At 35.2% G+C, this 14,081-nt stretch overlaps 1 protein-coding gene across 2 annotated transcripts in view; it reads left to right on the forward strand.

Moving 5' to 3' along the window:
- The window catches only part of LOC101899996 (muscle calcium channel subunit alpha-1), a 1,479,766-nt gene that overhangs the window by 207,797 nt on the left and 1,257,888 nt on the right, over positions 1-14,081 (forward strand). For both annotated transcript variants that reach the window (XM_059124867.1, XM_059124866.1), the window contains exons 5-8: positions 984-1,090; positions 1,145-1,488; positions 1,545-2,064; positions 2,360-2,585. In XM_059124867.1, the coding sequence (XP_058980850.1) occupies positions 984-1,090; positions 1,145-1,488; positions 1,545-2,064; positions 2,360-2,585 (1,197 nt within the window). The remainder of the gene's footprint in view (positions 1-983; positions 1,091-1,144; positions 1,489-1,544; positions 2,065-2,359; positions 2,586-14,081) is intronic.

Here is a 14,081-nt window from a genome sequence, read left to right on the forward strand (position 1 = left end):
GAAGTATAAAATTGTCTAAAGAGGTTCCCGTGTTAGTATGGCCCCCAAATAACGGCCTTACCCACTTTATAGTTTTTTTAAAAGTTTAGCAACACTATCCAAACAGTCTTAGTAGTAGTAGTTTAAAATGGAACATGTTTTCTGTTTTCTTTACACAATGGTGGATAGTATTAAAAGTTCCGCCCGGCCGAACTTATGTTTTTTGATTTCCTAACACATAAAATACACTTCTATTTTATTAACTTATTATACCCTCCACCGTAAACAGGATGGTATATTATATTCGTCGTAGACCTTGTAAAGTGTTTATGTTCATAATCGGCATAAAATTCTAAGCAGATTTAACGATTTCCGTCTATCTGTTGAAATCACGATACAGCCCATATTATTTAATGTAGACCTCAAATATTTGTTGAACAATTTGTATTGTGCCTAGAATGGTTGATATTAAAAATGAGCTATATCGGTCTACGTTTTGGTTTAGTCGCCGTATAACGGTACCTGCCGATATTAGGTATTTTGATGATTTTCGAACATTTTTTACCAATTTGTCTAAAAATTGGTATTTTTAGTTCATAATGGGTTCCAGCTCCGGTGGGAAAACATTGAATATTTAGGTCCACCGATATTCGATATTTTGACAAACAACTCTGTAAGAATTACAAATTTGTTTAGTCAAATAATATAAAACAAAGTTAGATCAAATATTTGACCCATCAAATGGAATCCGTTGATTGGATCTTAATGACATGTAACAGTTTATAGCGCGGCTATTAGATCTATAATACATCCCGAGTGCATTTTGGTAGTATTCATACATTTTATTACACTTCTATTTAACTTAGCATCGTGTCTTGATACCTTGATAATCGATGCTAATAAACCTGGAAATGTTGTAAATACAAAATACTGTGGTAACTCAATACAAATAACAACTCTCTGTTGTATATAATGCTTTATTTTCCCTGGCAAAATATATTAAGAATGATATCTACTGCTTTATCAAATCTCGTAAAGGAAGGTTTTGACGTTAAAGCTCTAAGAGCATTTAGAGTTCTCCGACCATTAAGATTAGTATCAGGAGTTCCAAGTAAGTTAATTTAAAATATTTCCATTAAGTACCAACACTTGTTCATATTTTTAGGTTTGCAGGTTGTCTTGAATTCAATTCTAAAGGCCATGATACCTTTACTTCATATTGCGCTATTGGTGCTTTTTGTTATTATAATTTACGCTATAATTGGACTTGAATTATTTTCTGGAAAACTTCACAAGACATGCAGACATTCAAATACTGGAGAGTATCTAAATGATTTGGATGAATTACACGCGTGTGGAGTTGGTTTTAAATGCCCATCAGGATATGAATGTTTCGACGATTGGGTTGGACCTAACGATGGCATTACTAATTTTGATAATTTTGGATTATCAATGTTGACAGTATTCCAATGCATAACATTAGAGGGATGGACTGACGTTTTGTATAGTGTATGATATGTTAAAATTTTAATTATAGTAATGCTCTTGGAATTAATAATTTTCAGATACAAGATGCGATGGGATCAAGCTGGGAATGGATGTATTTTGTTTCAATGGTTATTTTAGGAGCATTCTTTGTAATGAATTTAATTCTTGGCGTTTTATCTGGAGAATTTTCAAAAGAACGCACGAAAGCTAAAAATCGCGGCGATTTTCAAAAACTTCGAGAAAAGCAGCAAATAGAAGAAGACTTGCGAGGCTATTTGGATTGGATTACACAGGCGGAAGATATTGAACCAGACCCAGATGCTCAGATAATAGAAGATTGTCACAAAAATAAAGTAAAAGAAGTAGTTTCCATTGATAATTTTAAAGACCATGAAAATGAGACTCAGCAGACAGATTCATGGTTTCGATCAAAAAAAAAGAACTTAGAGCGCACTAATCGTCGCATTCGTCGAGCTTGCAGAAAAGCTGTCAAATCGCAGGCATTCTACTGGTTGATAATCTTATTAGTTTTTTTAAACACTGGAGTACTTGCGACCGAACACTACAGGCAGCCTATATGGTTGGATCAATTTCAAGGTCTGTATTCGCATTTGGACGTAAATGGTGCTACGACCCTCTCTAGAGCCTGCATTTGCATTGGTCTAACCTTATATAGCTTTTTGATAAGCGTTTCCCTATTATTCTCGGAGTACTCTCTGAGCTTTCATACTGCTGTTGTTCTTAACTTGAAGGAGAGAAAGTAGACCAACTTAGAAGTTGTAGGTTTAATTTGCTAAACACAATAGCTCTCCTCAATATATAATATAAAGTAACCATATAATAAAAATCTTTATATTTACCGTCTTCCTAATATATAAATATTTTTTTTCAGAATATACTAATATATTTTTCATCGCATTGTTTACTTGTGAAATGATATTGAAAATGTACAGTCTGGGGTTTCAGGGATACTTTGTGTCTCTGTTCAATCGATTCGACTGTTTTGTGGTTATAGGAAGTATTTCTGAAATGGTATTAACCAGTAGTGAGTTGATGGCACCTCTGGGAGTATCAGTTTTGCGATGTGTCCGCCTACTCCGAGTATTTAAAGTAACAAAGTGAGTATATTTGTTTTTTCTATAAAACGTTATTATTTGCGTTAGAATGTAAGTCACTTTATATGGAACTGGAATGTTAAAACAATTGTATTGATACCTCTTACACCCATTATTACACATATTTATGTCTAGATGAGATGAGCCGGTCCATAAATGTTTCTATGTGTTGCATATTCATACATATTAACCTTGTAATCTCGCTAAAGCTCACATCTTCATTTAATTGTACAAGGTTTGTGGTCCTATCGAGCAAATCTTTTTTTCTGTGAGGAGTATTCGAAAGAGAAAGCGCAGCAGCAAAAGTAAAACGATCTCACCTAAATCTTAATTCCACAATCTTTGATAAAAAAAATTAACGCCTTTTTTAATATGGCGTCATTTTTAATATTTTATTGCCAGTATGGTATAATTTTGAAATATTGGACAAGTGTCAAGTGTTAATAAGTAAACCGAGTAGTACCAAGTAACTTTTAATAAAGTATGAGGTAAAACAAGTAAAAAAGCTAGTTCTGTCGGGCCGATCGTTGAATACCCTCCAACATTTGCAACGATTTTAGCCATTTTCAAAAAAATAAAATCCGTTAAAAATGCTATTTAAATCTTAACAAGTTAAAAAGCACTAAGTTCGGCCGTGCCGAACTTTTAATACCCTCCACCATTTGCAACGAATTTGGAAATTTTTAAACAATAAAATCCTTAAAAAATTCTGTTAAAATTTTAAAAATACCGAATATAGCCGTTATATTGGGGTCTATACGACGTGGACATACATAGGCATTGTTTGTCATAAGCGGTGAATAATGTAGCTATAATCACCAAAATATCGTATATAAGGAGGTGCCGTTAAATTGGAGCTGTGCAAAGACCTGGACCAGCATAGACAATTTTTTGTCACAGGCTGTAGCATCCATTACGAACTTCAAATACCACATTTCAAACAATTTCGGTGGGTATTGTACCTAAAATCGTCAAAATACCGAGTATGGGGAGGTACTGATATATGGGGCCTATACGAAGACCTGGACCCGCACAGACAATTTTCTGTCACAGACTGTAGTATTCATTACGAACTTCAAACACCAATTTCGAAACAATTCCGGTGACTAATGTCGCTAAAATCATCAAAATACCGAATATAGGTAGGTACAGTTATATGGGGGCTATACGAAGACGTGGACCTGCACAGAAATTTTCTGTCTTAGGGTGTAGTATCCATTTTGATCTTCAAGTGCCAAATTTGAAACAATTCCCGTGAATAATGTCGTTAAAATCACCAAAATACCGAATATCAGGAGGTACCGTTATATGGGGGCTATACGAAGACATGGACTTGCACAGACAATTTTCTATCTTAGACTGTAGTATTTATTACGAACTTCAAATACCAATTTTCAAACAATTCCGGTGAATAATGTCACTAAAATCATGAAAATACCGAATATAGGGAGGTACTGATATATGGGGGCTATACGAAGACGTGGACCTGCACAGACAATTTTCTGTCTTAGGGTGTAGTATCCATTTTGAACTTCAAATACCAAATTTGAAACAATGGCAGTGAAAAATGTCCCCAAAATCATCAAAATACCGAATATAGGGAGGTACCGTTATATGTGGGCTATATGAAAACGTGGACCTACATGACCCATTTACGAACTTAACCTGCCTACTGGAAAAATAAACATGTGTGCAAAATTTTAGCCATCTATCTTAATTCATTCGAAAGATAGCGTGATTACAACAGACAGACAGACGGACAGACAGACAGACGGACATCGCTAAATCGACTTAGAATTTTACGCAGATCAAGAATATATATACTTTGTTGGGCCTGACATGAGTATTTCGAGGAGTTACAAACGGATTGACAAAGTTAATATACCCTCCATAGTATGGTGGAGGGTATAAAAATGCGGAATATAGCCGTTATATTAGGGCCTATACGACGACGTAGACCTGCATAGGCAACATTTGTCATAAACCATTGCAATATTCAAATTCGAAACTTGAATAAAAACAAGTCTTGCCGAACTTTCAATACCCTCCACCATTTGGAACGAATTTGGTAATTTTCAAAAAATTAAGTTCTTAAAAAATTATGTTAAAATTTAAAAACCACCGAATATAGTCGTTATATTGGGGTCTATACGACGTTTACCTACATAGCACAGTGGTCCAAGACGCCAATCTAGCTGGAAAAAAGTCATAACTTCTCTTCGGAAGCAGCTAGAAGTATGAAATTTTGGAATTATGTATTTCGTATTGAAAGCATTCTTTGTACCAAAAATGGGCGTTGTAGGTAAAATAGTCGTGGAAATTTTTATGGCATTTGAAAGTATATGAATGTTAATATATACAAAACAACATAAGAATATTAATATATATTTAAAATAATAATCATTTATTTAAATTATTCTACATCTTCCTGTATAAAAGGATCTAAAAGTAATGAAATATCTTCATCACCTAATAGTTCTTCATTTCGAGAGCTAACAAATGGCTTTGCTGAAAAAGATGAGATTAATGGATCTGATGACAGAAGCAAATAATTGAAAAGATCTTCCATTGTTTTTTCTCGTGACATTTTTCTAGTGTGATGTTCGCGAATAAATCTAAAATCTTTGTTTCGAGACTCTAGTGCTTCCTCCGACATCATTCCTATCGGTAGTGCCGCATTTTGAATTATGTCTGCGCCGTGAATCAAAATTTTGTGGACACTCGATGGCATATAGTACCATTCATACAGTTCTACGTATAGTTCCGCAGTATCCATCGCATATTTTCGGAAAGCTTCCACATTAATTGCATAACCAGATGACATAGTTCTCAAAATTATTCCTAGTCTTTTTATTAAACTTTCATTTACACCTGTTATTTGAGAAGCTAAGGAAGGTTGCTGAAAAAATTTTCTAGCGGTATTACCGTCATTTGTGCTTCCTTCTCCAGGCTTAGGAATATCAATAAGCAAATTCATTTCTGATTTCAGAGCGCTAATTATTTCTTCTTTTCTTTTCTTCTGTGAATCTTTATCGGACGCACTACGAGCTTGCCATTTTCTAATTTCAATTTTGTAAGATATATGCAATACACATTCCAGGCATCTTATCCACGCATGCAATGTCGATAACCCATATTCGTAAAGATTGGCCCTTACATTTAAGGCTTTAATTTCGTGCAGTTTGTTCATAATGGTTGGCGTTGCTCCACAAATACCACATCTTTGAGTAGAGGAATCGCTAAGAATTAAGAAAACCTTGCCATCAATCATTGTTAAATAAAACACATGTTTAACAATAACCGTTTTATCTTCAATGTTAGAAGCTGTTGACACTATTGCATTAATTTGATTTTGAATGTAATTAGTTTCATCTTGAATCAACGATTTTGTTTCCTTTTCAAAAATCAGTTTAATTGGCCTGCAAAAACGTGTAGATGATGGACGTGGGTTTTCCCATATGATATGGTTATCGTACTTTAGCTGCAAAGGTACCAAGCAAATTGCAAACAAATATTCATCTGTCTTACGGGAATCATTTGAACTAAAGTTTTGCTTATAGGTTGAGTGTCCACTGCTACCATCACATCCCCATTTATACGTCAAAGTCAATTCCGTATAATTGAATTCCTCTATGACCTCTTTTTGTAACTTTAAAATTCTACATGCAGTGTGATCCACTAAGTCCTGCAGAGGCACTTCTGCTGTTACATCGGATACCTTTATTCCATTACTTGGGTAGCACTTTTCTTTAGCTTCTAAAATTCTATGATATGATGGGTATATATCCGCGTTACGGATCTTAGCACCAGCACGCATCGCATTATAACTTGCTTTTGTATATTTTACATCGATAAACAGTCGTAATGCTTCGTCATCTGTATATGGTACTGGTTCCTTAGATTGTGCATTAACAATTTTTTTAATTTTAGTTGCTCTCGTTGGAGATTCATTTATGTTCTTTAGAATCGCGGCAGCATTCCTCTTGCCAGACTTATAAAGACTAACGCCAGCAGCGAAAACTAGTTTCTCAGGTGAACATTCACTAACTAAAGTTGACACTTCCAAACGCTTCCCTTTTTCAGATTTACCTGAAAAATCAGATCGAGGTCTACCAAAATTTGACGTTGACGGTTGGATCCCTAAATCCTCTGGAATTTTAATCACGTTTTCAGAAGGAAGACAAAATACTCCATTTAACCAAATTTTATTAGAGTCTTCAAAATATTTCTTTGATCTTTTTGCTTTTATCCACCTTTCGTTAATTGAATACGTTAATCTCCGTACAGCTAACTCAACTTTATTGCAATAATCTTCTGTTTTAGTTTTCTGTAAACCACTCTTAGCAAAAAAATAACTAATGACAGCTTTTGCCCTTTCTTTGCTTTCCATTTCGGCAATCCACACATTATATAGTTCTCTCCGTGTTATGGGTATGTTATCTATATATGTATATAAAAAGTTTACCGGTCAATAATTGCAGCTATTTCTTTTTTTCATCTAAAGTGGACACCACACAGATCAACAGGACACAATTCATTTCACGGGAATCCACGGGAATCCTATTTAAAAGTTACTCTAAAAACCATAAACTGCTAAATTTTGCTACACAAAACACATATTTCCTCTTACCAATTATTTTGCACACAGAACATTTAAATTCGACATTTATCTACAATATAGCTTAAACATACCTGACATGATGCAATGTAAAAAAAATTACGACAAAATTTTTTCTTCTTTGATGTTACGAACAGTTCAAATGTGATGCTGGCAATCGACAGGCCTGCTAAAACAACAGTGATAATACAATAGTTCATTTCCAAAACATCATAACAAAGCAAATTAGAAAAAAAACAAAAAAACTGATATACAGTTATGAACAGTGGACTGTTATCTAATGATTACCAAACAAATTATGTGAACATTGAAACATAAAAAAATTGAGTTTTTTCCAGCTAGATTGGCATCTTGGACCACTGTGCATAGGCCTTTTTTGTCATAAGCCATTGCCATTTTCAAATTCGAAACTTGAAATAAACAGTGAATAATGTAGCTAAATCATGAAAATATCGTACATAGGGAGGTACCGTTATATCGGAGCTGTGCGAAGACCTAGACCAGCATAGACAATTTTCTGTCACAGGCTAAATCATCCATTATGAACGTCAAGTACGACATCTCAAAAAATTTCGGTGGGTATTGTACCTACCGAATATAGGGAGGTACTGATATAGGGGGCCTATACGAAGACCTGTACCTGCATAGACAATTTTCTGTCACATACTGTAGTTTCCATCAGGAACTCTGAATACGTAATTTGAGACAATTCCGTTAAATTATGACGCTAAAATCATCTAAATTCCAAATATAGGGAGGTACCGTTATATTGCGGCTATACGAAGACGTGGACCTGCACAGACAAATTTCTGTCTTAGCTGCAGCATTCATTACGAACTACAAACACCAAATTTGAAACAATTCGGGTGAATAATGTCGCTAAAATCATCAAAATAATGAAAATAGGGAGGTACCGTTATATTGCGGCTATAAGAAGACGTGGACCTGCACAGACAATTTTCTGTCATAGGCTGTAGTGCCCATTATGCACTTCAATTACCAAATTTGAAACATTTATACCAAAACGTGGACATACATAACCCATTTTCAATACCAAAAGTCCTGCAGACATAATACACAATTGAGTAAAATTTTATCAACCTACTTAATTTCGTTCGGAAACTAGAGTGATTTTCACAGACGGACAGAGGGACGGACATGAAAATCGTCTTAGAATTTTATGCTGATCAAGAATATATATACTTTGTGGGGTCTAAAATGCATATTTCCATACTATGGTTGTGGGTATAAAAACTTAAAAAATAAAAGAATCTTTTAATTATTGCCAGTGAAATGTGTTAGTAAATAGTATTTCAAATACGAATTTAAACTTTTTCCGAATATCCGGACGTACGAAATATGGGACATTAAGAAAACGTGCATCTATATTTACAATGATCTTCGACAGGAATTAAAACCCATTACAAACGCTATGTACCGAATTTTAAACAATTCCGTTAGAATATGTGGCTAAAATATCATCGTAAAAACGTGGGCCGTCGCACAAAGGGGTGAAATCACAAACCCTTAGATTAATTGAAAAAATTAAATTCGTCTTTTGGAATAAATGTTTTTAAATTATTATAGAACACAAAAATCTACTTCCGTAACGAAAATTTCAAAGTCATACTTTGTTTAGTTCTCTAATTACGCAGTATCAAAGTAGAGGAATATTTCACTTTTTCGCAAGAAATAGAAAAAAGTTGCTTTGGGTTTTTTGAAGTGCAATAATTGAGTTTTTTTTCGCATTAAATACATCGAATACAGGTAGTTATTAGTGTTTTAAAATAAAAAAGTTTTAAAAATAATGATGAAAAAATATTTTAAAATTTAATTCAATATATGACCATATATTTGGTATATCCGAAAAGTATAAGGAGTTTTAAAAAAATAATATCGAGAAGGTCTTAAAATTTTAATTTTGTATTTTAGTATGGAATGCCATAATCAACAAAAAACTCGTGCCAGTTTTTACCGTTTTTGTTTAATTTTAAAAATGGTGAATATAGTCAACTGAATTTGCTGTGAATGTACTTTTATCTAGGTCTTTGCTTTGTATGTTTTTATATTTTTGTAGTTCTTTTTAACTATTTCTCTTGCGGTCTTATTCTATTCTAAAAAATCAGTGGTGGGGTTACCTTCCTCACCTTTAACTTTGACTGATGATCCAATCTAAAAATCTGTTATATATATATATTTTTTTTAATACATTGATAAAGTTTTGATATATTTCAAATAGGAAGGGTAAGGGTAAATTTAGCAAGGAGAGATTATATCTACTCCGAACTCTAAATATCAAGTTACAGATGATTTGATTTAAAATTGTGATCGAAACATTCAAAATACCGAAAATCAGGAAGTATTTTTATATGTGGGCCTTGCCAAAACGTGAACCGATATGCCCCAGTTTTAATGCCAAACTTACTAACAAATTGTAAAGCAATTTTTATACCCTCCATCATACATAGTATGGAGGGTATATTAAGTTCGTCATTCCCTTTGTAACTCATCGAAATAATCATTTTAGACCCAACAAAGTATATATTCTTCATCAGCGTAAAATTCTAAGACGATTTAGACCTGTCCGTTCGTTTGTCCGTCTGTTTATACACGCTACAGGCTAAACAACTTAAGATAGAAAGCTAACATTTTGCCCAGATCTCTCTTTTGTCTGCAGGCAGGTCAAGTTCGAAGATGGACTATATCGGTCCACGATATCGTATAGCCCCCATATAACGGCACCCCCGATATCCGGTATTTTGATGATTTTGGCCACATTCTTAAACGGGATTGTCTTAAATTCTATACAAGAAGTTATTTGTGAGTACTTTATCCCTAGACATAGATTTGTCTATATAGGTCCACAACATCGTTTATCCCCCCATATATAGGCACCTTCCGAGATTTTAACAGAATTTTTAATGGATTTTATTTTTTGAAAATGTCCGGATTCGTTCCGGCCGAACTTACTGCTTTTTTACTTGTTTGCATTGAATTTATACATATATATTAAATAATTAAAATTGACTGTGCAAGTCCACGTCTTCGCTACCTCCCGATACTCCATATTTTCATGATTTTAGCGACATAAATCATAGGCTGTTCTATGACAACAAATTCGTATACATCTCCACGTTTTCGTACAGTCCCCATAAAACCGTTTTCATTTAAGTTGTAGTTTTCAGATTTTTTGTTTTTTTTTTTTTTAATGTTTCCTTCGACATATTAAAACTTCGCCCGGCCGAACTTACCTTCTTTTCTACTTGTTTCGTATTTAAAATGGGATGCCTGGTTAGGAATCGAACACAGATGTTAAAAGAGCAAAGCTGACATGTTTACCATTGCGCCATGGTGTCTTATATTCCTCGTATAAAATAAAGTGTTAATTTTATACAATTTTTAAATAATTGTAAACTTTTGTACATTGTGTCATGAAAACACGTGTGGTTCGTATGATGATTGTTACAAGAACTGACATTTATTGTTATTAATTCATGAGCTTAGTTCAGATATATAATTATCGATAACAATCGATTATAACATCTTTCCCCTCTTTTATAATTCAAGTACATATTAATTAATTAAATGTAATGAGATATAATAAAGAAATTTAAATAGCAAATTCTATACATATAAAAATATAAAGTTGTATTCAATATAAACCAGCATTGCGCAGCCAGACAGGTTGTTCTATGTATCTAGTAGATAATATTGTAGACGCCTTGGGAGTCGGCGGTTCCTAGTGGGTCTAGGTGTTGGTAACGGATTCGTGGGCGTGGATTCACGTTCTCCTTCATTTTGATCATTGGTTGGATCTCTATTGTTTACCGCTTCGGTTTCGTTTGATGCCACTGGTGGTGTCGCTTATACCAGAAGATTCGCTTCTGGCCACTGGTGCATTTATGTCAACGTTAGTGTGTTGTGTTTCTTCTACTATACCAGACGGAACGAAATGAGACTTGTTGTTTTTTACCACGTCTCCACCCACTTTACGCATCTGATCTATATGACGTCGCCAGACTCTGCCATCCTCCAACCTCACCGAGTAATGTAGATCACCATTTCTCCCTTGCACGGTTCCAAATTTTCACTTATTGCCTCCGATGTATTCTCTGACAGCCACAGTGTCCCCAATCTCAAACGTTTTCGTTGCCAATTTGCGTTGTGGGTAAATCCAATCTGGACTGTATTTGCCTATTAAACATCATCATTGCTGACGATTTCGTAATGGTGGGGTGGATTGCGCGACGATATGATAGCAACACCTTGTCTATGTCCTTTTGTAATTTTCTGGAATTAGAATTCATAGCTTTTAGTTTATTTTTAAGTGTTTGAATAAAACGCTTCGCTTGTTCATTAGTGGCTGGGTGGTATGGTGCACCCAATTTGTGTATAATACCATTTCGACTCAAGAATTTCCCAAACTCAGCGGACATAAATTGTGTGCCGTGGTCACTTACCAGAACATTTGGTATACCAAAAGCAGCAAAAATATTTCTGCATACTCTTATTGTGGTTTCCGCGGTGATGTCCGACACTACTCGTACTTCGGGCCATTTGCTGTAGGCATCCACCAATACGAAGTGGTGTTTGCCTAAAAAGGGTCTGGCATAATCAACGTGAACTCTTTCAAACACTTTCTTTGGGGGCAACCAACAATGGAGTTTTGGCAGGCTCGACAATTAAGTACCATGTTCTCAATATCCTTGTCCAGGTCTCTCCACCAGCAATGAGCACGAGCTAACGCTTTCATTCTTGCGGTACCAAAATGTCCGGTGTGTAGTTCACGTAATATTTTTGTTCTCAGCGGCTGAGGAATATACACCCTCACACCCCTTAGTAGACAGCCTTGTTGTAATGTAAATTCATGTTGTTCGATACCAAATATGGACGATGACATTTTCGTCCATATTTTTTAACTCTCCATTAACCTTTTTACATCTTTATCTTGTTTATCTGCGCGCTGCAATTCTTTGATTGTAACTGATAAATTTCCGATTGCCTCTGTTTCGATTTGATCAATTTCACCATCTTCCTCGTGTTCATCGGGGGTGGGCAGTCGTGAGAGTGCGTCGGCGTTGCAATTTTCTTTCGAACTCCGATGTCGTATTTTGTATTCAAAAGATTCCAAATATACCGCATAATGTTGCATCCTGGTTGCTGAAAGAATGGGTAACCCTTTATCTGGAGCGAAAATTTGCGATATAGCTTTATTGTCGGTAATTAAGGTAAATTTCCTCCCATACAAATATTGATAAAACTTTCGAAAACTAAAAATTATAGCATAATCCTCCTTATCTATTTGGCTGTACCGTTGTTGAGTTTTAGTCAACGTTTGCGAGGCGAATTGTATTGGCCTTTCTACGCCCTCACCATATTCGTGGCTTAAAACTGCACCCACACCTGTCGGGCTTGCATCAACAGCCAACGTGATTGGGGTTTTTGGATCATAGTGTGCCAATATGACATTTGATTGAATTTAACGTTTCACTTCTTTTAACGCTGCTTCGGACTCAGAATCGAAATTAAACTGTATGTTGTTGTGTAGTAGTCTGTTTAGTGGCTGTACAATGGAGCTCAATCTTTTTATAAATCGACCATAATAATTCACAAGCCCCAAAAATGACCGAATTTCATCTTTATTGGAAGGCTGCTTCATCCTTTGAATGGCATCTATTTTGCAGGGCATTTTATGTATTCCTAGCTTGTCTATAACGTACCCACAATATTCTATTTTATCTTGTAAAAAATTTGATTTGTGCATATTGTGTACCTTCAAACGACGTAGAACTTCATCAAGTCTTCCTAGGTGAACTTTATAATCAACTGCTGTGATTTTGATGTCATCAAGGAAAACTTTTACTCCAGGAATGTCTGCCAATAATTGTTCCACGAAACGCTGCCAAATCGATGGTGCACGCGCTACTCCGTGTATGTAATCTTCACATTTAATCTTGCTTTAAAAGTTGTTATTTTTCCCGGTGTAGTCGAAGATACTTCAGGAGACTTTTCCAAAACATGCCGAAATTTGCCTTCCTGCTCAATAACTTCTCGAATTTGATTCACTGCTCAACTTCTTCAATTGTCAATTAAGGTGTATAGAACGCAACCACTCTCTGCCCAATAGTGGCTTCCTGTCAGAAATAACCAAATACATCTTCATCTTTATCTTCTTTGTGGTTTCCACCACCCACATGTAGCCAATGCAGTCGATGGGTGTCTTACAATAGCTGTACAATTCCAGATCAGGAGCTTCGACCTTCAATTTTATTCCAAAATACTTCTTGGCATCTGCCACACTCATAATTGTAACTGGTGCACCTGTGTCAATTTCAAATTTTCTCTTTTTTTTCTCTCCTTGCTCATTTCTTCAAATCCTCTTTCGGCGCTCTCGTATGCATTTTCTATACTTACTGCTTGTTTAAGTGTGAGTTCTGCTTTCTCCAACAAACGACTCTGTATTTTTGTATTTGTCATCCCAAATATGAGCTGATTCCTCAATGCTTTATTCAAATATTCTGCATATCCACACCCCTATGCCAAATGTCGCAACGCCACTAAAAAATCAGCTGCATTTTCCCCAGCTTTTTGTCGACGAGAGTTAAACCTAAAATTTAATAAAATTTCGTTTGGAGCCGGATTGTAATAATCCTCCAATTTTTTGGTTATGTCCGCATATGACAGATCTTCTGCTGTTTGCGGTAGCGCCTTGTCACACAGTCTATCGTATGCTACTGTGCCCATGTAATGCAAAATGTATTGTGCCTTTTTCGTGTCATCCACACCAAAAATTTGCAAAGCCGTCTCAAATCTTTTTACCCACCGACTCCACTTCATCGTCTTCTCGTCGAATGGGTCCATATGAAATGTATTCGTTGCCA

The sequence above is a fragment of the Musca domestica genome, unplaced genomic scaffold (assembly GCF_030504385.1).
Source record: "Musca domestica strain aabys unplaced genomic scaffold, Musca_domestica.polishedcontigs.V.1.1 30, whole genome shotgun sequence".
NCBI lineage: Eukaryota > Metazoa > Arthropoda > Insecta > Diptera > Muscidae > Musca > Musca domestica.